This window comes from Piliocolobus tephrosceles, chromosome 14 (assembly GCF_002776525.5).
Source record: "Piliocolobus tephrosceles isolate RC106 chromosome 14, ASM277652v3, whole genome shotgun sequence".
Classification (NCBI taxonomy): Eukaryota; Metazoa; Chordata; class Mammalia; order Primates; family Cercopithecidae; genus Piliocolobus; species Piliocolobus tephrosceles.
Window position 1 is genome coordinate 3,356,477 of NC_045447.1, and position 22,589 is coordinate 3,379,065.

The 22,589-nt window shown below is 51.7% G+C and overlaps 1 protein-coding gene across 1 annotated transcript in view; it reads left to right on the forward strand.

Annotated features, from left to right (window-relative positions):
- The first annotated feature begins 15,860 nt into the window (after window positions 1-15,860).
- The window catches only part of FCN1 (ficolin 1), a 9,870-nt gene continuing 3,141 nt past the window's right edge, over window positions 15,861-22,589 (forward strand). Inside the window, exons 1-7 of the mRNA XM_026457507.1 lie at window positions 15,861-16,088; window positions 17,398-17,511; window positions 19,052-19,105; window positions 19,426-19,461; window positions 20,242-20,274; window positions 20,714-20,841; window positions 21,260-21,466. Coding sequence (XP_026313292.1) covers window positions 15,986-16,088; window positions 17,398-17,511; window positions 19,052-19,105; window positions 19,426-19,461; window positions 20,242-20,274; window positions 20,714-20,841; window positions 21,260-21,466 — 675 coding nt within the window. The 5' untranslated portion in view covers window positions 15,861-15,985. The remainder of the gene's footprint in view (window positions 16,089-17,397; window positions 17,512-19,051; window positions 19,106-19,425; window positions 19,462-20,241; window positions 20,275-20,713; window positions 20,842-21,259; window positions 21,467-22,589) is intronic.

The window sequence follows — 22,589 nt, forward strand, 5'->3', positions numbered from 1 at the left end:
TTTTATTTTATTTTATTTTATTTTATTTTATTTTATTTTATTTTATTATTATTTTATTTTTAAGACAGAGTCTCGCCCTGTCGCCCAGGCTGGAGTGCAGTGGTGCGATCTCTCAGCTCACTGCCACCTCCGCCCCCTGGGTTCAAGCGATTCTCCTGCCTCAGCCTCCCCAGTAGCTAAGGTTACAGGCATGCGCCAACACGCCCGGCTAATTTTTGTATTTTTAGTAGAAATGGGGTTTCACCATGTTGGCCAAACCGGTCTCAAACTCCTGGCCTCAAGTGATACGCCCACCTCGGCCTCCCAAAGTGCCAGGATGACAGGCGTGAGCCGCTGCGCCTGGCGGAATCCACCCATTTAAAGGGCACAGGTCCAGGGTTTGCTGTATAGTCACGCAATCGTGCAGCCATCATCATAGTCTAGTTTTAGGACATTTTCATCACCTTAAAAGAAACCCTGGACCCTTTGGCTGTCACCCCCCTGCCACCCTTCTTCCCATCCCATGGCCACAAGGAGTCTCCTCTCTGTCTGTGGATTGGTCCACTGTGGCGATCTCCCATCAGTGGAATCCTGGGCCGTGTGGCCTGGCTTCTCCTGTGGGGCATGTTAGGAGGGCTGACCCTGTCGTTACCTGGACCCATGCTCCGTGCCTTCTGCGGCTCACTCCTGCCCTCTGCTCCCTCATAAGGGCTGAGAAGCACCTCCCCTTTTATAGCTGGTAGGGGGTTTTATAAAGGGCAAAGCTGCTGCCAGCCCAGGGATCTGGGCAGGGAGGAGGTGACGGCGCCGGGACAGAGGAAAGGGGAAGGACTCTCCCCTGTGTGGGGAGACCACACTATGTTCATCTCTTTCTGTCGAGGGTACCCGGGTCGCCTCCACCTTTTGCTGATTGTGAAGTGTGCTACTGTGAACATGCTTGGGCAAGGGTTTGTGTGGAGGCCTGTTTCATTTCTCTTGGGTATATCCCCGAGGTTGCTGTGGGGGAGCAGTTGGGGGAGCTGCCAGCCTGTTTCCACCACCGCTGCCCCCTCTCACATTCCCACCTCCTAAGCATGTTATTGGTCTGCTTTGCCTTAAGCCCTGGGTCAAACCACCTGAGGGCGGGTGTGTCTATTCCTAAACCCACCCTCTAAAGATGTCAGGATCTCTTACCACAAAGGAGATCCTGACACAAGAGCCGGGGGACCCTTGCCTGCCCATGAGATCTGAGTAGTGGCAGGGTCACCAGCTGATGGCGACAGTGACTCCTGGAGCTGGAAGATGGAGCCAGCAGGGGGGCGGGGGTGAGGTGGAGGGTGGAGAGGAGCTTCAGCTTCAGCAGAGAAGGCTCTGAAAGGTCATCTGGTCTCAGCGGGTTACACATGGGGAAACCGAGGCTCCGAGCAGGGGAGTCCATCCTGTTGCAGAGCTTGCTCAAAGCTGGGCTGGAGCCCTGGCTTCTTGCCCACCCTTTTCCCGGCCTGGGCTGCCGCTGGGCACTGCAGCCTAGACTACCTGGAGTCAGGGAGTTTATCTGGCAGGAGGCACCCGTCCTCCAGAAAGGCCCGCCATCAGGTGTCCTCCAGTGAGGCTACCAGGGGCCGGGGACTGGGTCTGCTGGGTTGTGTTTTGCCTTTCAAACTTTGTAGCCACCCCCCAGTCACTCCAGGAAGAGGAAGAAGACACCTCTGAGGCTGGAGGAAAGAAATGGCAGAGAATTTGCTCCCTTGCTACCAGAACTCTATGAATACCTGGCCTGTTTGTTCAAGCAGGCTTGAGCTCTGCTGCCTGTGTCTCTGGTGTGCTGTGGATGGAGCACGAGACATGACACCAAGCAGGACCCACGAGGCTCTGCAGGGGAGAAGACAGACCAGGTGTGTTGGGGGGGGGAGTGTGTGCACGCATGCATACGTTCGTGCACGTGTGTAAAGAATGAGTTCTTACCACTCTAGACAATGGAGAACTAGTTTTTCCAGAGTTCATTTTTAGTGAGTCATTGACTTCTTCCTAATCAAATGATCTACCTAGAAAAAAGCCAGTAGGATTGACAGATACATGGCCTATTTCTATGAGACATATTGGGCCTACAGAAGTGCAAACCATTCCTTTTCCCCAGCAATGCCAATTAGAAAATACAATTTTGAAAAAGATGCCGTTTGCCACGGGAGTAGAATTCATTAAGTATCTAGGAATCAACCAAAACTGTCCACTCTGATACAAGACATGGAAGACCATCTGAAGATGGACAGGGCTCTGCGTTCTCCACACTCTCAGAAGCAGCAGCCTAATGTCAGGACAATGCCGAATATCTCCAGACGAACCCACAAATTCAATGCAGTCACAATCAACAGTGTTTGGGAAAATCAGCCGTGATGGAGGAGTTAAGGTCCTCAGATGGCTAGCTCAACATCAGAAAAGAAGGGCAAAGGGCATAAGCTCGTCCTGTGAGATAGGAAGATGCCCTGCAAAGACACAGAAATAAATGCCAGATGGCACTGGCAAGAAGAGCAATGGCCTAGAACCAAGAGCCCAGAGACACGGCCAACAGTGACCCCACATGGGAACTTAAATCCCAAAGGCAACACTGCAAATCCAATGGGGACGTTTGCTTAGCAGAGGGAGGTCAGCAATGCATTTCTGCACCTGTGGGTCACAGACACAGGAGGACTCCATGGATTAAAGGGCCAGATTGGAAAGGTAGAAGAAGAAAGTCAGTAAACTAAAAGATGGGAGACTATTTTTAGAGCTTAAGGGCTACAAAAAACTTCTTAAAGAAAATGTATTTATTTAGACAGGGTCTCACCCTGTCATCCAGGCTGGAGTGCAGTGGTATAATCACAGCTCACTGCAGCCTCAAACTCCTGGGCTTAGGGATCCCCCCACCTCAGCCTCCTGAGTAGCTAGGGCTACTGGCGTGTTCCAACACACCTGGCTAATTTATTTTTTTTGTAGAGATAGGGTCTCGCCATGTGGTCTTGAAGTCTTGGGCTCAAGCGAGCCTCCTGCCTCGGCTTCCTGAAGTGCTGGGATTCTGGTTCAAACTTGCTACACATAGGGAAACTGAGGCTCAGAGGGGGAAGCACGCATGGGCGCACACACACACACACACACACACACACACACACACACAGGCACACACCTGGTCTGTCTTCTGTGCTGCAGAGCCCCATGGATCACACGCACACACCTGGTCTGGGATTACAGGCATGAGCCGTCACACCCAACTAAGAAAACTTTAGAAGCCAAAATTGTTAGCTCAAAAAACTATAGGGGCAAAGTCCATGGAGAGCTAATAGAATGGAAGAAGAGGTTTGCAATGCCTGATGCACACAAAGGTTGACGTCTAGAGCTAAGGTATGAACAGTGAAAGGCAGCAGTCCCCGCAGAGAAAGCTAGGAAGGAGCAGTTTACTTGGTTGACAGTTAACATTGTCCACTGTGAAGCTGATGAGTACCAACAGGATATTCCAAATCCCGAGCAGGAGCTTGCAAACAGTCGGTGGGAAAATGTAGAAACCAGCATCAGATCAGGCGCGGTGGCTCACGCCTGTAATCCCAGCACTTTGGGAGGCCGAGGCAGGTGGATCACAAGGTCAGGAGATCAAGACCATCCTGGCTAACACAGTGAAACTCCGTCTCTATTAAAAAATACAAAAAAATTAGCAGGGCGTGGTGGTGGGCACCTGTAGTCCCAGCTACTCAGGAGGCTGAGGCAGGAGAATGGCGTGAACCCAGGAGTCAGAGCTTGCAGTGAGCCGAGATGGCACCACTGCACTCCAGCCTGGGTGACAGAGTGAGAATCAGTCTCAAAGAAAAGAAAAGAAAAGAAAAGAAAAGAAAAGAAAAGAAAAGAAACCAGCACGGCCCCCACCAGGCTTTCTAAACAGTCCAGTTTTACTGCTTGGAAGTCCTCACCTTGGCGTGAGCCAGGAGGACTCTGGCACAGGTACCGGCAGAGGTGCGGAGAGGGGGAGGCGGTGGAGGGGGTGCGGGGGTGGCACTGCAATGTTGGCGCTGGGAGTGGAGGTGAGCTTAGAGACTACCTGAATCACCCAGTAGGTGCAGCCTGGGGAGCGTGGCATGGCTGTGGAAAGCATCGGGCTGAACGCAGATGCACCAGGATGCGTGATGGTAAAAGTCACGCGTGCACGATGCAAGCTCGGTGGAGGAAGTAATGTTCAGAGCCAGGTGCCACAGATGCCATTTACCTAAGTTAAAAATACACACACACAGATTCATTTTGCAAGAATATGGTTAAAATAAAAAGCTATGCACTCAACACATGGAAGTGGTGCTTAGGCATGGAGGACAGGCAGGGAAAGAAGGAGTGCGGCATAAAGGCAGAGGGAGAGAAAGGAGTCTGTGGGGACGTGGCACTGGTGGATGATGGTGCCTACTCCAGCCCCAAGCCTTTTGAGGTTGGATTTTCTGCTTCTCTTGTGTCTACTGGTGTTTAAAGAGCCCCAGACCATCCTCGCACCCTGCTCTCTGCAGCAGCATTACCCCCAAGCACACCTACCAGGAGGTGGGGAAAGCAAATCTACCCACCCTTCCCTGGAGACCCGAGAAGGACTGGCATTCCAACCAGGTGGCTCCCTTTGCTGGAAGAACCCTCGGGAGGACTATGGCCATCTCTCTGGGAGATGGAGCAAAGGGGAGGAAGGCCAAGAGAAACCGGTGCTTGGACTCTGTCTGGGAGATGGAACAAAGGGGAGGAAGGCCAAGAGAAACCAGTGCTTGGACATGGGGACATGAGGCGAGGGGAGGGGGAAGTCTGCTCTGTGCAGTACAGCTCTCCCCCAACTCAGCATGACTGTGCCCCAAACTCAGCACCACTACTCCATGCTGTCGGCATGACTATCCCAGCTATCAGCAGGGCTGTCTCTCCCTCTCAGTAGAAGGGGCCACAGCTCTCACCTGCCCTTATTGGCATGACCTGTAGGGAGCTGGTCTGAGGTCCTGCATCCCGGGTGGGGAGAGCCCAGGTCTGTGTGGGCCCACAGTCCCTGCTCCTCATGCAGGTGTGGGGCTACTGGCTGGCCTCCCACTCAGGGGGATAACAGGCGCTCAGTAACTCTCATGCTCCCAGGTTGGGGCCTGGTGCCTGAACCAGGAGGCAAGGGTGGCCTGGGCTGTCCTGAGGACTGGGCATGATGGGATATTGGTGAGGGAAAGGTAGTGGGGGTCAGGCTGGGTCAACTCTGTGAGCTGCTGGGTCCCTGCCCAGGGGTTCGGGATGGAAGGATTCCATGGGTCTTCCGAAAACCGCTGTCCTGGAGCTGGCACATGGTGACAGAGCGTGCCTCTCTGGAGGAGAGAATGAGGAAGTGAGCTGCCTTCGAACCTAGGGCAGGAGTAGGGCTAGTCAGCCACAAGGAGGAAGCAGGGGCAGAAGTGGGGCTAGTTAGCCACAAGGAGGAAGCAGGGCTGTGTGTCCTGAGGTTGAGAAGAGGAAGCCTGTGGGTGTGGACGCATCTGACATTGCTCAAGGGAAGTCCTGGATTCCTCTTCCCGCCAATAGGAAATAACCAAACAGAGGTGGAGCAGGCAGCCCTTGGTCCCTTTCCTGGGGTCTGGGCTCTGGTTTGACTCAGTAGAGAACCTCTCCCCAGCGGCAGGGCTGCAGGCATAGTCTGTCCTTACAGCCAAGCAGAAGTGCCCTCTGGTTCCTCACAGGACCCTAAAGAGTAGTGTGTGCAGGGCCCCACCAGGTCCAGGCAGGCGAGCTGTCCATCTTCCCACCACCCACCAGATATGATATGCGGAAAATGAGGGGGCGGGTCCCATCAGAGGGATGGGGACCGCCCAGCCCAGGGGACACGCCTGGCCTTGATAGTGGTTCCAACCCCCACTCTGGAGGGAGCCAACTGCCCTGTAGCAGCTCTGGGGCCTGGAGGAGCCAGGTCTCTGGGTGGGTGCAGGGGGCACACCTGCTGCTCTCAGGTGCCCACTGAGGTTGGCAGGTCCTGGAAAGCTCCACCAGCAAGGGTGTACATTTCAAGGAGAACCTGGCTCTAGGTGTCGCTCTGAGTTGGTTCCTGACTCCATGGCTCTCCACTGGGCTTTTGGCGATGTTACTTGCCTATTGGGGCCACAGCTTGGACATCTACCCCCAAGTCTGCATTAGCAGAACTTTAGTGTTCCTGGAGACTCTTGCTCAGGAAGATGAAACTTGCAAAGGACTTAATTGCTCATTGCAGGAATCTCCCTAAAGACTCTGTATTAGTCGGGGTTGCCTAGAGGGACAGAACTAATAGGATAGATGTATATATGAAGGGGAATTGAATAGGAGAATCGACTCGCGCGATCGCAAGGTGAAGTCCCGCCATAGGCCATCTGCAAGTTGAGGAACCAGGAAGCCAGTCCGAGTCCCAAAACCTCAAAAGGAGGGAAGCTGACAGTGCAGCCTTCAGTCTGTGGCTGAAGGCCTGAGAGCCCCGGGCAAACCACTGTGTAAGTCCAAGAGTCCAAAAGCTGAAGAACTTGGAGTCTGATGTTTGAGGGCAGGAAGCATCCAGCACAGGAGAAAGATGAAGGCTGGAAGACTCAGAAAATCTAGTCCTTCCATCTTCTTCTGCCTGCTTTTTTCTAGCCATGCTGGCAGCTGACTAGATGGGGCCCATCCAGATTGAGGGTGGATCTGCCTCTCCCTGTCCACTGACTCAAATGTTACTCTCCTCTACCAACACCGTCACAGACACACTAGGAACAGTACTTTGCATCCTTCAATCTAATCAAGTTGACATTCAGTATTAATCATCACAGGCCCACCCCTTGTCAACTTGAACCCATACACATCTCCTGAGATCACATGTAATTTTCCAATAAAGACAATAATAAAGTCATAATTACGCCTAACATAATATAGCTGTCCTTCGTACAACTGGAAGCACACTAATCCTTAACCTAAATGGTATTACATGAAGTTAACAACACTTAAATATTGATATGAAGTCAATATATCTTGTGTCACATGGTAGAAGGAAAAAGAAGAAATAAAGTGAAGATATTTTCTTAGTACAAGGGTATGCATAAGGAGGAAATACGCATGACTTGGCTCACCGCAATCTCTACTTTCCAGATTCAAGCGATTCTCCTGTCTCAGCCTCCTGAGTAGCTGGGATTACAGTTGCATGTCACCATGCCCGGCTAATTTTTAGTAGAGTTGGGTTTCATCACATTGGTCAGACTAGTCTCGAACTCCTGACCTCAGGCGATCTGCTCGCCTCGGCCTCCCAAAGTGCTGGGATTACAGGCGTGAGCCACCGCACCTGGCCCATTTCATCTTTCTATCAATCCAACTACTTCAGGACAATATTATGTTCTGCTGGCCTAGAGGTCTTACTTCCAACTACTTCAGGACAATGGGGAACATGGTAAGACCAGGGAATTCTGTGAATATGAGCCCACTGCCACAATTCCTTAGCTGTAAAGTGAGTGCCTTGGTCAGAGGCAATGCTGTGTGGAATACCATGATGGTGGATAAGGCATTTCGTGAGTCCACAGATGGTAGTTTTGGCAGAGCATTGCACACAGGATAGGCAAACCCATTTCTGAAGTGTCTATTCCAGTGAGGACAAACCACTGCCCTTTCCACGATGGAAGAGGTCCAGTATAATCAACCTACCATCAAGTAGCTGGCTGATCACCCTGGGAAATGGTGCCATATCAAGGGTTCAGTGTTGGTCTCTGCTGTTGGCAAACTGGGCACTCGGCAGCCTTGGTGAGTGGAAGACCGTGTTGCTGAGCTCATGTGTAACCTCCATTCCTGTGGTGATGGCCACTTTGCTCATGGGCCCATTGGGCAATGAGAGAGGTGGTTGGGGAAAGAGGCTGAGTGGTGTCCACAGAACGGGTCATCCTATCCACTTGATTGTTAAAATCCTCCTCTGCCGAGGTCACCCATTGGTGAGCACTCACATGGCATACGAATACCTTCACAGTTTTTGACCACTCGGAGAGGTCCGTCCACATACCTCTTCCCCAAATTTCTTTGTCACCAGTTTTCCAATCATGCTTCTTCCAAGTCCCTGACCATCCAGCCAAACCATTGGCTACAGGCCATGAATCAGTAAATAATGGCACATCTGGCCATTTCTCCTTCCATGCAAAGTGCACAACCAGGTGCATTGCTCGAAGCTGCCCACTGGGAAGATTCCTCTTCACCGCTGTCCTTCAGGGATGTCCTAGGAAGGGGCTGTAGTGCTGCAGCTGTCCACTTCTAGGTGGTGCCTACCTATCGTGGAGAACCATCTGGGAACCAGACCCTTGTCTTCTCTTCCTCTGTCAACTGATCATAGGAAACTCCCCATGAGGCCATCAGTGCAGGCTGGGGGAGAGAAGGGAGGGTGACAGGAGTGGAGACCATGGGCATTTGAGCCACTTCTTCATGTAACTGACTTGTGCCTTCAGAACTTGATCAAGCCCAATCACATACATACCACTCCCATTTGGTGATGGGATGCTGCTGTGCACGACCCACTTTATGGCTAGATGGGTCAGAAAGCACCCAGTTCATGACACGCAGTTCAGGTCACGTGGGGACTTGATGACCCATAGTCAAACTTTCAGTTTCCTCTAAAGCTCAGTAACAGGTCAAGAGCTGTCTCTCCAAAAGAGAGTAGTTATCTGCAGAAGACAGCAGGGCCTTACTCCAAAATCCTAGAGGCCTCCGCTGTGATTCACCTATAGGGGCCTGCCAGAGGCTCCAGACAGCATCCCTATCTGCCACTGACACCTCAAGCACCATTGGATATGCTGGGCTGTATGGCCCAAGTGGCAGAGCAGCCTCCACAGCAACCTGGACCTGTTGCAGAGCCTTCTCCTGTTCTGGACCCCACTCAAAACTGGCAGCCTTTCTGGTCACTCAATAAATGGGCTGGAGTAACATGTCCAAATGAGGAATGCATTGCCTCCAAAATCCAAATAGTCCCACTAGGCATTGTGCCTCTTTCTTCATTGTAGGAGGGGCTAAATGCAGCAGCTAATCCTTCATCTTAAAAGGAATATCTTGACAAGTCCCACACCACTGGACCCCTAGACATTTTACTGAGGTAAAAGTTCCCTGAATTTTGGTCAGATTTATTTCCCACCCCCTAGCACACAAACGTCTCACCAATAGGTCCAGTGTGTTTGCTACTTCTTGCTCACTGGATCCAATCAGCATAATCTCATCAATGTAATGGACCAGTGTGATATCTTGTGGAAGGGAAAAACGATCAAGACCTCCGCAAACAAGATTATGACGCGAAGCTGAGTAGTTGATATACTCCTGAGGTAGGATAGTGAGGGTATGTTGCTGGCCTTGCCAGCTAAAGGCAAATTGCTTCTGGTGAGCCTTATGGACAGGAATGGAGAAAAAGGCACTTGTCAAGTCAATGGCTGCATACCAGGCACCAGGAGATGTGTTAATTTGTTAGAGCAATGAAGCCACATCCGGTACAGCAGCTGCAATTGGAGTCACCACTCCGTTAAGCTTACGATCATCCACTCTCATTCTCCAAGATCCATTTGTCTTCTGCACAGGCCAAATGGGAGAGTTGAACAGGGATGTGGTAGGAATCACCACCCCTGAGTCTTTCAAGTCCTTGATGGTGGGACTAATCTCTGCAACCAAGAGACTCTTCCCATTGACTCTTCAACAGGAATCCACAGTGCCTGCTCCAGGACCCTTGAACCCTCTTCATCTCAAGGTACTGGCTGTACTGTGTGCACCCACCCTAAACTACTCCATCATGATCCCCTGACCCACACTACTGGAAGATCCACCCTAAACCAGACTTGGAGCTCTCGAGAGGCCGGACCTTCCCTTTCCTTCCTCTCCTGCTCCGAGGCACTGCTGCGGCACTCTGAGCTGGCACTGTCCCTCACTGCGGTGAGCCAGGAACTCAACTTTGTCCAGTCCACAGTTGTTGGGGATATTTGGACAGTGTCATTTGAGTCTCTGCCATTCCTCCCGCATATGTGGAGTCCCGAACTAAAGTGCCTGGGAGGGATCCTCTGTGCAGTCATCTGCATGCAGCTCCTGGGGTGTGCAGACCCAGAGCAGGTATGCAGCAAGACCCCCCATTCTCTTAGATGGCTTCTTATTACGTGGCATTGTAGCTGCCCATGGCAAGCATAAACCGGTTATAAGGATGTTTCTTTATTTCAGGAACAGCAAGGACAGCTGGGCACGGTGCCTCATGCCTGTAATCCCAACACTTTGGGAGGCTGAGGTGGGCAGCTAACCTGAGGCCAGGAGTTTGAGACCAGCCTAGCCAACATGGCGAAACCTCGTCTTTACTAAAAATGCAAAAAATTAGCTGGGTGTGGTGGCAGGTGCCTATAATCCCAGCTACTCAGGAGGCTGAGGCAGGAGAATCGCTTGAACCTGGGAAGCAGAGGCTTCAGTGAGCTGAGATCACGCCACTGTATGCCAGCCTGCGCAACAGAGCAAGACTCTGTCTCAAAAACAAAAACAAAAAAAAACCCACAAAAAACAAAAACAGAAACAGCAAGGACCCCCAGGTCCACTGAAGCAGAGGGGAAGTACTGCACAGCACACCCTGGGGGTGAGGAGACCACAGAGGCTGTCCTGGGGATGACTAACTCCAGGAGGAAGTGGAGCAAGACCCCACTGGCTGCCCTGGTTGTAATCTCGAGGGTCAGGGTGTGGTGAGGGCATCTCCACCATGATCCACACAGCAGCCTGCGACTGTTCCTCTGTCATCTGCCAGAAGGACCCTTCCTGGGGCTTGGGCAGCCCGGCTTTTTGCTAGATTATATTTTCATTTGTTGCAGCCATACTTCTTCACTTCATAATAAACCGTCGCATTTTACAGCGTGAGAGTTTCTGCCTTGCTGACCCATGGGGTCGGCACCCCTTGGGGTGGGTATGGTCCAGGGGGAAGGGATTCTCTCTGTCCACTCTGACCAGCCCCACTCTGACCAGCCTCACTGGCTGGCCTCTCCCTCTGGATCCTTCCAAGGCTCATCTCAGGCTGCAGACCCAGCACGTGGAGCAACAGCCAGGAGAGGGGCTGCTCAACCTCCCAGAAGCAGAAGCCGCAACAGGGAAGGGAACCAGCAGCCGCTCAACCTCCCCAAGCCTCCCAGAGACAGCTGAGCTACAGCTTGTGGTGGGAGCAATAAAGGACGATGATGGCCCTTATGTGTTCTGTTTATTTTATTTAAATAGTTTATTTAAGCTTGCTGTTTTAGGTGAAACGTAATACCCTTCCACCAGAGAGCATAAACTGTTTAGTTATCACCCAATGACGCCATAACCCATCGCCAGCCCCTAGTGCCCCTTCCAGGCCTCAAGGCTCCCCCTCCTAAGGGAGCAGTCTTAAAGGGAGCGGTCATCTGACTGGCCCCTCCCAAGGGAGCGGTCTTCTCACTGGCACCTCCTAAGGGAGCGGTCGTCTGACTAGCATGGTCTGCGCCTTTCCTTCCACGTTGCCATTGAGCGTGCATTCCTTCACACTGCGGTTCAGCTTTGCCCACTTTCAAACTCTGTACAGATGCAACTGAACAGTTTGCATTCCTTAGTGCTGGCGTCCTGGATGCTCCGTGTGCTTGCGGATTTCAACAAAGCTTTTGCATGAAGCTGGAATCGATCGTTGTATGGGTCCAGAGGATGCTCCAGTATGAACGAACCTCAGCTGATGGGCCCCTTCTGCTGCAGATGGATGTTTGGGTTATTTCCGGGATGGTGCTGGACATTTTCACATCTGTCTTCTCTCCAACTGGGCATACCTTTCTGTTGAGGAGAACTGAGATGAACATCGCTGGTTATGGAATATCTCCAGCTGGGCATACCTTTCTGTTGAGGAGAACTGAGATGAACATCGCTGGTTATGGAATATCTCCAGCTGGGCATACCTTTCTGTTGAGGAGAACTGAGATGAACATCGCTGGTTATGGAATATTCCAGCTGGGCATACCTTTCTGTTGAGGAGAACTGAGATGAACATCGCTGGTTATGGAATATGCTGGTCATAGGGAATTGTTGGGAATACGACCAGTTTTCCAAAGTGCTTGTACCAAGGTTTCTGACACATCTTCACCAAAACCTGGCAGGGTTGGCTGTTTTGAAAAATTTTAGTGTATGCAGTCACCTCATGAGATTTAAGTTTTCATTTCTTGGATTAGTTATGAAGTTGAGCCTGTTTTCATACTTCCATCGTTTATTAAATAGTATCTTTTATCAGTGTTTGTTGAAGTCACTTTCCCACTTTCTACAACATTGTTGATTTACAGAAACCTTTTATTCTAAATCCAAGCCTTTTGTCACTTCTGTGTGTTGAAATCCCTCCTCCCTCTCCCTGGTTTGTCTTTTTCCTCCCATGGTGATATATTTTGAAAAAGAAATAATGTACTTTCATGATCAATTTTTCGACTTGTCCTTTATGGTTTGTGATTTTCCGTCTTATATAAAATACCTGCAAGGCTATTGGAGATCCTGTAATATGATCTAAAACTGCTGTTTTCCCTCTCACATTTGGGTCTACCATTCTCCTGACATGAAGGTGTTTTGTCTGATAAAATTTGAGTGTCACTTCTTGTTTTTCCATATGACTATCCAGTAGTTTGTGCCACTCACTGAACGTTTATTCTTTCACTATTGCTCTGCGGAGCCACCGTGTCATAAATCGAGGGTCCATATGTGCCTGGATTTGTTTCTGGACTCCCTACTCACTTCCCTAGGTTTGCGGTGTACGCCCAAGCCAGCACCACCCTGCCTCCACCACTATCGCTTGATAATAACTGCTGGCATCACTTAAAGCAACTCGCCCTTCTTTTTTCTTGCTCAAAAGTATCATGGCTATCAGCCCTTTGCCTTTATATACATTTTATTTATTTATTTATTTATTTATTTATTTATTTATTTATTTATTTATCTATTGAGACAGAGTTTCACTCTGTTGCCCAGGCTGGAGTGCAGTGGTGCAATCTTGGCTCACTGCAAACTCCACCTCCCGGGTTCAAGAGATTCTCCCATCTCAGCCTCCTGAGTAGCTGGGATTACAGGCATGAACCACCGAAACACCATCCTCTGCAAAATTTGTTTTGTTTTGCTTTTTTGAGAAGGAGTCTCACTGTGTCACCCAGACTAGAGTACAGTGGCTTGACCTTGGCTCACTGCAACCTCCGCCTCCTGGGTTCAAGCAATTCTCCTGTCTCAGCTTCCTAAGTAGCTGGGATTACAGGTGCTCAACACCGTGCCTGACTAATTTTTGTATTTTTAGTAGAGACAGGGTTTCACCATGTTGGCCAGGCTGGTCTTGAACTCCTGACCTCAAGTAATCCATCTGTCTCGGCCTCCAAAAGCGATGGGATTTCAGGTATGAACCATTGCACTTGGCCCTTTATATAAATTTTAAATTCACCCTGTCAATTGTCACAGAAAATGGTGGTTTAATTGATAATACAGTGGATATCTAGATAAATTAAGGGAAAATGAATATTTTTCCTATATTTGGTATTCTAATCCACACACATAGAATGTCCTTCTAATTATTTTTATCTTCTTTTAGGTCTTTCAGTTCCTATTTGATAGTTTTGTACACAGAAGACCAGCATGGATGTTGTTAGACTTATTCACAGTTATTTGACTTTGGCATGGTGATACAAATTTTTTAAATTTCATTTTAAAATTCTTTGAGGTTAGTTTTTACAAGCAAAATTGATTTTTGCTAAACTTTTTATTCTGCTTGTTTATCTTTAGAATCTCTTGAATTTTCTACATCCTCAATCGTATCTTCTGAAAATAACAACCTTGCATCTGCATTTCCAATCTTTTTATGGTTTCGTTTTCTTTCCTACTGCACTGGACAGTGACATGCAATACATTGTTGACCAGAGTGGTGATGACAAGTATCCTTATTTGTTCTCAGTCTCTGAGGATGGTTTTCCATTTTCCCTGTTAATTATGTCATAGCTTCCATATCCACAGCTTCCAAAGATCCCTTTCTATATTCTGTTGTTTCTGTTGGTCCTGATACCTGTTGTCTTTTATTCCCATGAGCCTGGTTATCGTTGATGGTGTTCTAACATTTCATTTGAAAAAAATAAAACCCTTTGCAGAAACAATGACCTGGGATGATGCCATTCTCCTTCACAGAAGATTTTTGTTTCCTTTAGCTAGGAGCCTGGGGGCACAAGCAAGAATTCCAGGAGTTGAGATTCCTTTCTTGGGGACACCTAGCTGTCTCAAAACCAGTTTTCAGCCCATGTGAAGGTTGGCTATTGCTCACTCATCCTGTTGCTAGGGTGCAACCCTTCTGAAAGCCAACCCCAAACCCATACCTTTGGCAGGCCCTAGCCCCAGTCTTTGACCTTAAGCTCTGCAAGATGGTGAAATAACTGCCCAGTTTCTCACTCTCTTTTGGAGATTGGCAAATCCCTGTGCGAAAAGAGGTCCCCATGACCAGTTTCACTTCTCTAAGATTTCTGTGGCTCCCAAGTCCTTGGCAAAGTGATCCTTTACTATATAGCTAGCTTGACTGTGCCTTCAAGCAAATCACTTTTTCAAGGTTTTGTCTGTTTGTTCTTAATAAGATGGCACCAAATACCTAAACTGCCATTGCCAGGAGTCAAATGACTTTTACTGATCTGATGTTAAGATACTTTAACTTGCCAGAATCTTGCATTCTTCATACTCTTGGGCTCACATACTTTTGGGAACATTAACTTGATATCCGAGTGTGTTGTTGACTTCTTACCTGAAATAAACCTATGGACGATGCAAGGAAGAGGAGGTCCCGTCACACCCAGGGGGTAGCTGGCAAATGGAATTGAGGGGCACAGACCCGCTGGCTCTCTCCCTGTTCTGACCCGATCCCAGGTGAATGTCACTCCTGAATTGGATCCTCTCCAAAAGAGGAGGTCCCACCACTGACACCCAGACCTCTCCCACCTGGGCCAGTAGCTCAGGGACATTAAGCGGTGTCTGAGGCAATGAAGCTCCCCTGTCTCTCAACATGCTGGAGCCAACACACACAAACACACAGAGTCTAGAGTTGTTGTGGTGCCCACAGAGCCTGGACACAAGGTTCTGTGTCTCCTGGGCCCCCCACCCCTGGGCACCCCTCCACTTCTCTCCCCTGTGGGGAGCCAGTGAGTTTGGAAACCCAGTTTACACACGCTGGCCCAGAGAAGTTGCAAACCACAAAACAGCACCTCTCCCTGCTCCTCCGTCCTGCTACCATCTGACTCTCCTTAGTGACCATTTCTACACCTCCTAAAAATCCCACACAAAGTGCCCACAACGCGTCCTGGCTAAGCATGATTCACAGCACGAGATGTGGAGTAGGAACACAGCCTCAAGGATTTGGGGGGACAGGAGGCATCCCCACCTTCAGGTGAAATGAGCGATCCTGGTGATCCACCAGACGTTAGACAGACTTGAGTCCAATGCCTGGCTCTTACTAGTGGAGTGACTTCAATTTCTCCAGCTGTAACTTTCAAATAATTTACTCCACCCAATGGGGCTGGCGTAGGATGATATGATAGAGATATTATTTGGGACATAACAGGTGCTCGACATTTTTCTCCTCCCCATCCACGTTAATCGCCTGACGCCTGACACACCCTGAATTTTCTGGGAATAGATGAGGCAAGGAAACGTCTTCAGCAAAGCCTTCCTTATCCCCCAAGGATTAGGTCAAGTTCTCCAATTATTGCTTGGGGACAGCTGGGGAATGGAAAGGGGGTGTGGGAGTGTGTTCTCCTTAAGCCACAAACAAAGTCAACCCTTTCCAGCAGAGGGGTCTTGGGAGCTCTCTGGACTGGGAGCAGCGTGCCTTTGCTGGGGAAGAGAGCCCAATGGGGTGGGCATCTTGCTGGAGCCTAGTGGAAGGAAACACCCTTTGAGATGACCTCATACCTCCTATTGGTGCAATGAAGCAGCCCATAGGAAGTGGGTGCCCCCAGGGAGTTGAGAAACTGTGACACAAGGTGAGAGCTGGCTTCCTCTGCCCCATTAGAGCTGGGAGACTCTTCGGAGTCAAAGGCCAGAGAGCATGGAGCTGAGTGGAGCCACCATGGCCCGGGGGCTTGCTGTCCTACTAGTCTTGTTCCTGCGTATCAAGGACCTGCCTGCCCAGTCTGCTGATACCTGTCCAGGTGAGAAGGACCCAGGTTTTCCGGTCCCAAAAAGCTGGTAACAACCCCATTCATTGACACCCGGGTGTCCCAGGCAAAACCTTTTATGCGCATCTTCCTGCAAAGGTGCCCAGCAGATCTGTTCTATCCTCAGGCAAGGACATGGAGGCTCAGGGCAACCGAGGCATCACCCAGGATCATGGAGGGATAGGGGAGGAATGTCACTTCAGGTCTGTCTGCCTCAAAAGCCCAGGATTTGCCCCATGGAGCTTCACAGATGGGTCTGGAATCTGTCACTGAGAAGGAAGAAAATACTGTTGACTTTATCTTCTTATGGGCTTACTGGAGAGGCCCTCTAAGGTCCTCTAATACGGTAGCTGCCACACTGACTTGGGGGGTTTGTTAAAAAGGCAGATTTCTGGCTCTCCCCCAAAAGAGTCAGAATCAGTTGATAGGAGCAAGGGTTTGGACAGCGACGAGGTGTTTCCCTCCTTGATTCAGGAGCAGGTGGTTCTGTGATGCTCAGCGAGAGACTGCTCCTAAGGACGGCCCGGCCTCCCTGGCTGATAACATATTTATGGAGGAAACATAAATAGTAAATTACAGCCTGCTCTAGTGGAAGGAGGACAGGAAACACAGAGAGGAAACACCCCAAAGATGGCAGCTGCCGTGTCTCCAGTGAGAGCGCTGCTCCGTTCCACAGTCTCTAAGAGGGCCCTTAGCAGGGCGTGTAGATTTTGTAATGAACAAAATGAAAAATATTTTTTCAAAGAAGTAGACAACCTTGGTTTGGCTCCAGCTGTGCCACACCTGGCTCTATGTCCTTGGACCCCACACTGCCCTTCTCCAGAGGACCTAGAAGGCCCCTTCCAGCCCAGTAATTCCACAACCACATTCCCAAGGTCTGGGAGGGAAAATGCTTTGTCAGCCTCAATTCCCCAAGTTTCTTAGAAATATTGATTGTCATTGGTTACTGCAAGAGCCCACTGTTTATTAAGCTCTTTCTAAATGCCACAAATTACACTAAGAGATTAAAATGCACATTCTCTAATCCAGCCCTGGCCACAACCTTGTTATTATCCCCACGTGGCAGCCCAGGGCACAGAGCCCAGAGGAGTTAAGTGACTTGCCCCAGGACACACAGCACTGAGGCGATGAGGCTCCCCTATGTCGGGGCGGCCTCCAACGCCAGGACTCTGCCCCCCATCACGTCTCCGCCTCACCAGTGCCCGAGGGGTGAGGACAGACCAAGGCCCCAGCAGAGCTGAAAACCTCACCTCCCAGCCACTGTTGGGCCAGGCACTGAGTGGGCACCTGTGTTTCTCTGCAGAGGTGAAGGTGGTGGGCCTGGAGGGCTCTGACAAGCTCACCATTCTCCGAGGCTGCCCGGGGCTGCCCGGAGCCCCAGGGCCAAAGGGAGAGGCAGGCGCCAATGGAAAGAATGGTAGGTGCAGGCCTTGGGGGGAGGCCAGGCACGGTCAGCGGAGCGGGGCACTGGCTTTTGCTCTTTTTGAAGCTAGATGCTGAGTTGGGTAACACCCCCACCGTGGTTCATAGATTGAGAGCTTGGGCCCCTGTTAGAGCCAGGAACAGAGCTGACTCCAAGGGCCCAACAGGGTTCTGAAATGGAGGGAGTGTCTTTCCTAACTATTTCATGAGCTCACATTTGCACACGCTTCTGTAGCTCTGTCTCCTAGTCCTTAATCCAATTCCAGCTTTGCTTGGCCACTGGACATTCTAAGCTCTATGTCCCTCCACCTTCTCACCTGAAAACTGAGGTGACCGCTTTCTTCTGCACCTGCCTCAGATGGGAAAACTGAGGCTCAGAGAGGTCAGAGACTTTCCTACTTGACAAACCAGTAAGGAGTGGGGATAGGACCTGGACCAGTCTACTTCAGGCACAGAGGGTGCCCGAATCCTGAGCCTTGAGCTCTGCATGCGGTTCTGCAGGGCACGTGGGAGAACCAACAGCAGGCACCTGCCTTGGGTGGTTTTGGGTACCCCCTAAGCATGGCGTAAGGCAGATGCGCATAAAAGCTCGGAAAGGATGCTGCCTTAGAGGGTGAGCTCCCCGAGCCTGGAGGCATTCAAGGTGATGCCTGAGGAGCACTTGGCAGGGATGTCCCAATGTAGATGGGACAAGCTCAAATGTCCCCATGACTTGGACTTTCGCTGACATGTCCAGGCTTCCATGTGGGTGTCCAGGGCCAGGTCCTCTGTGCCCACGCCACAGGCTGGACCTGAGAGTGGGGTCTCTGTCCCCTGTTGAGGGATCACTGTGGAGAAAGTCATTCCCTGGCAGGAGAAGAATCAAGTCTGGCTCGGACTTCCCTTGAACCAGGCTTCTACCAGTGGGCATGGCTGGCTAATATACCCTAAAGCAAGAACCAGTCCCCACACACTCTCCCTAGCCATCGGGATCAGCAAATGGACTGGGGGCTGCCTCTTGGCTGGCATCGGGGTATGGGAGGGTCCCCTTTCTGGTCGGAACCGCGTGGAGGGCTGTGTAACACCACAGTAGTTCAGGCGCATGGTGGAACCGGATCCTCCTTGGCAGCAGCGGCCGCACGTGGGGCTCACCCTCTCTGTGTGGGGACGTGGTAGGACGAGGCTCTTGGAAGACGCATTCCTTGCTCCAGAACGTGGTCCCTTGCTAGACAGTAGAGCTCTGTGATGGTGACTTGGGCCCAGGCTTATGGTCAACAAAGGGTGAAACCCAAGATGCTCCCAAGGCACAAACGGGAGCCAGGAGCACCTTGCCTTGAGCCCAAGGTGGGGTGCAGGCCCCTCCATCACATTCCCTCACCTCCATCTGTGGTCACCCCCCGGCTAAGTCCATGGCTCGCAACTCTGAGGGTTCCTGGAACCAGATGGGTTCAAGGCAGAGTTGGGGAGGGTCAGGAATTTATCACTTGGGGCAAAGATTTCCAGGGAGAATTATTTAGGTTGCATTTTTCTCAATGATATGTTTTTGGAATTTTCAGGAGAACGCGGTGTCCCTGGAGCCCCTGGAAAGGCGGGACCAGTGGGACCCAAAGGTAACCAGGAGGCAGAGAGCGAGGAGGCCTTGAGCAGGGCCCTTGGAGTTGTCTATAATGAAATGAGGGAGGGAGAGACAGAGATATAGACACAAAGAGACAGGGTGGGGAGACAGCAACAGAGGAAGGCAGACAGGGGTCCTGTCATATTCCAGGCCTCGGGGCCTCTCGCCAACATTGAGACCTGAGCGTTGTGATGCCTCAGTGAGCCTGCAGGGCTGGGAGATGCAGTTCCCCAGGCCAGGAGCCCGCCCTGGGGTCAGCCTCTCCGTGGCCCACACATCCAGGGCCAAAACTCATTCTCCTGCATCTTCCTCCAGGAGACCGAGGAGAGAAGGGGATGCGTGGAGAGAAAGGTGAGCCACCCGTGGACCCAGGCAGGTGCCTCTGCAGCCTTTGTCCAGGGGAGGGGTCTCGGAGGCCTCAGTCCACCCACCCGCCTCTCACGTCCCTGTCAATCTGGGCTGTGGGCAGGGAGGGGTGGAAGGAACCCTGCGGGCTTTGCTGTCAGAATCCACGAGGGCTCAAACCCCGGTGTCTATAGCAGTCACTCCCAGTGGCCAGCAGGACCACATCAGTGTGTAGATGGTGACACTTTAATATTTCAATTTCTGTCTTACTTATGCTTATTTATTCAAAAATTGTAAAAGTTAAATAAAGCCAAATGTGCAACACTCTAAGACACAGTCCCACACTCTGCCTACAAACACAAATGAGAACTAGAGCCGGGGGCTGAGGGTCTGCCGATATCTGTGTCCCAAGAAACAGAGGCCAGGGCGGAGGCAGGGCAGGCTTGGAGTGACCCTGCCAGGCTTGAAGAGTTGTTCTGCTGTTATCAGTGGTGAAGGCCCACTAGAGGTCCAGTTAGTCCAGCAGGACCCACGGCGCCTGCCACAGCCCACAGAGCTCCAGCTGCACAGCAGGGGCCTATGGACAACCATGTGGCCGGTGCCTCTGGGGAAGCAGAGTCTGGCCACCCTTCCTTAGGCCTGTGCCACTTGTCCTGGAGACATCAGAGGAGCTGCCTTTGCCCATTCTCTATTCTGTGCTCAGGGAGCCACTGGGGCTGACTGGGATGAGGGCTCTGATGCTCTGATTTCAAGCTTATGACGAGTGTCTCTCCTCTCCCCACACAGGAGACGCTGGGCAGTCTCAGTCTTGTGCGACAGGTGACTGATCACACCCTGACCTCGGTACCCAAGCCTTGCCCCGACCCCCAGGGCCAGCTGCATACATTCACGCCACAGACTCTAAGGAAGAACCCTGTCTGCAACTATCATCCTCCTTCAATCACTCGAGTAATGGGCAGCCATCACCTGAATCCTTTCCATGACAACCTGGGCTCCACTATTATAATCTACCCCAGAAGGCCGGGTGCCCAGGAGCCAAAGGTGGGGGAGACACTGGGAGGTGGGAGGATCAGGCAGACTGGGCGTGGCCATCACAACTGCATGGCCCTGGGAACCATGTCCCTGTCTAGGCTTCAGAGTCCTATTCTGTCCGCACAGAAGCCTGTGGCCCTGCTCCTCCCTGCCAGGTCTCCCTCCCACTGCCCCTGCCCTGCCCAGGGGCCCCGTCCTGCAGCCATTCCCTGGGTTCCCTTCCCAGGTCCACGCACCTGCAAGGACCTACTAGACCGAGGGCACTTCCTGAGCGGCTGGTACACCATCTACCTGACCAACTGCCAGCCGCTGGCTGTGCTCTGTGACATGGACACGGACGGAGGGGGCTGGACCGTGAGTGGGGGACTGAGGGGCCCTGGGCAGAGGCGGTCAACCTGGGAGACCTGGAGGCCAGGCTGCACGCCTGGCCGGAGAACACACTCTGGAATTCTCTATTCTCCTGGACGGGGACAATCAAAGACAATGGGGGCGGTGACCCGTGGGTAAAAGTCCAAGCCATGACGCGGGGGTGGTGCTGGGAGGGGCCTGGTGCTCTCCTGTTGTGTGGCTTGGGGTTCGTTACCTCTCTTCTCTGAGCCCCCATTTCCTCTTTCATCCCATGGGGTCTGCGAGGAGATCAGCTGGGCATGCTTGTGGCACTGGCCCATGGTGCTCTGCCAACTACAAATGCTGCCCCTCTGGAGGGCGGGTCCTCCGTGCTGTGGGACGTTGGCCTGCCCCGCCTGTCTCCTGTCCCCTGGCTTCTCCACAGGTTTTCCAGCGGAGGATGGATGGCTCTGTAGACTTCTACCGGGACTGGGCCGCGTACAAGCAGGGCTTTGGCAGTCGGCTGGGGGAGTTCTGGCTGGGGAACGACAACATCCACGCGCTGACCGCCCAGGGTAGGGCCACTGCTGGAGCTCAGGGATCGGGGGGCCCTGAGGTGCCCCTGCCCCTTAGGCCTAGGCCACCAGGAACATAAGCGCCTCTTAGTCCACAGGGGAGTGGGCCCTAAGCACACTCAGGGTGGTACTGGGACCTCCGAGGGCTGCGTCCCCTGCCGCAGGCTCTGGCAGCATCGGGAAAGGGAATAGAGCTCTGGGCTGAAGTCCTCTTCAGGTCTTGGCCCCACTGACATCTTAGATCCTGAGAGTGGGAAGCAGGAGAGAGACCACTGGGGCTTGGGGTGGCCTTCATCTCCAGCTGTTGATGTGCCTCTGAAGCTTGCATCTTAGTCCCATGGAGAACCCATGCTTGCCTCCTCCAGCCCACGCCTCAGCAGGCCCCCTGCAGCCGCACCCACCCGAGTGAGAGGGCCTTGCCCCAACCATCCGGGGCAGGGAGTGAGTTTTGCAGCTGGCCCTGAGGCAGTCAGTATCATCGCTGGTCCATTAGCCCTCCCAATGCCCCACGGCATGATCGAAGGTATCCACTCAGGTGCCTCAAATTCCTGCAAGAGAAACTACAATTATAGCTTTGCCCACTCCTGCATTAGTGGCTCACCAACCATTAGAAAGAGAAGGTACACTTTCAAAATGAAAGAATGCTCCCTTCCACCCAGTGAACTCCAGTGGGGCATGTTCAGGTCTCCAAAATACCGGAAAAGGTGTTTAGAAACAGAAAGCCATCACTGAAGGCCTGATAGCAACAAGGGATTTTCCAACATTCCCGGTTGATTTTTTTTCCTGGATGCCACGTTCAGACATCCCTTAAGAATGTATCCATCCCCAGCCGGGCACGGTGGCTCACACCTGTAATCCTAGCACTTTGGGAGGCTAAGGGGGGTGGATTACGAGGTCAAGAAATCGAGACCATCTTGACCAACATGGTGAAACTCCATCTCTACTAAATATACACACAAAAAAAGTAGCTGGGCATGGTGGTACATGCCTGTAGTCCCAGCTACTAGGAAGGCTGAGGCAGGATAATCGCTTGAACCCGGGAGGCAGAGGTTGCAGTGAGCTGATGTCGTGTCATTGCACTGCAGCCTGGGCAAGAAGAGTGTAACTCTGTCTCAAAAAAAAAAAAAAAATTACCCATCCCCAGCTCTCATGCCTGGTGACAGAAAGATCTTGAAGGTTGGGACCTTAACATCTTTTTCC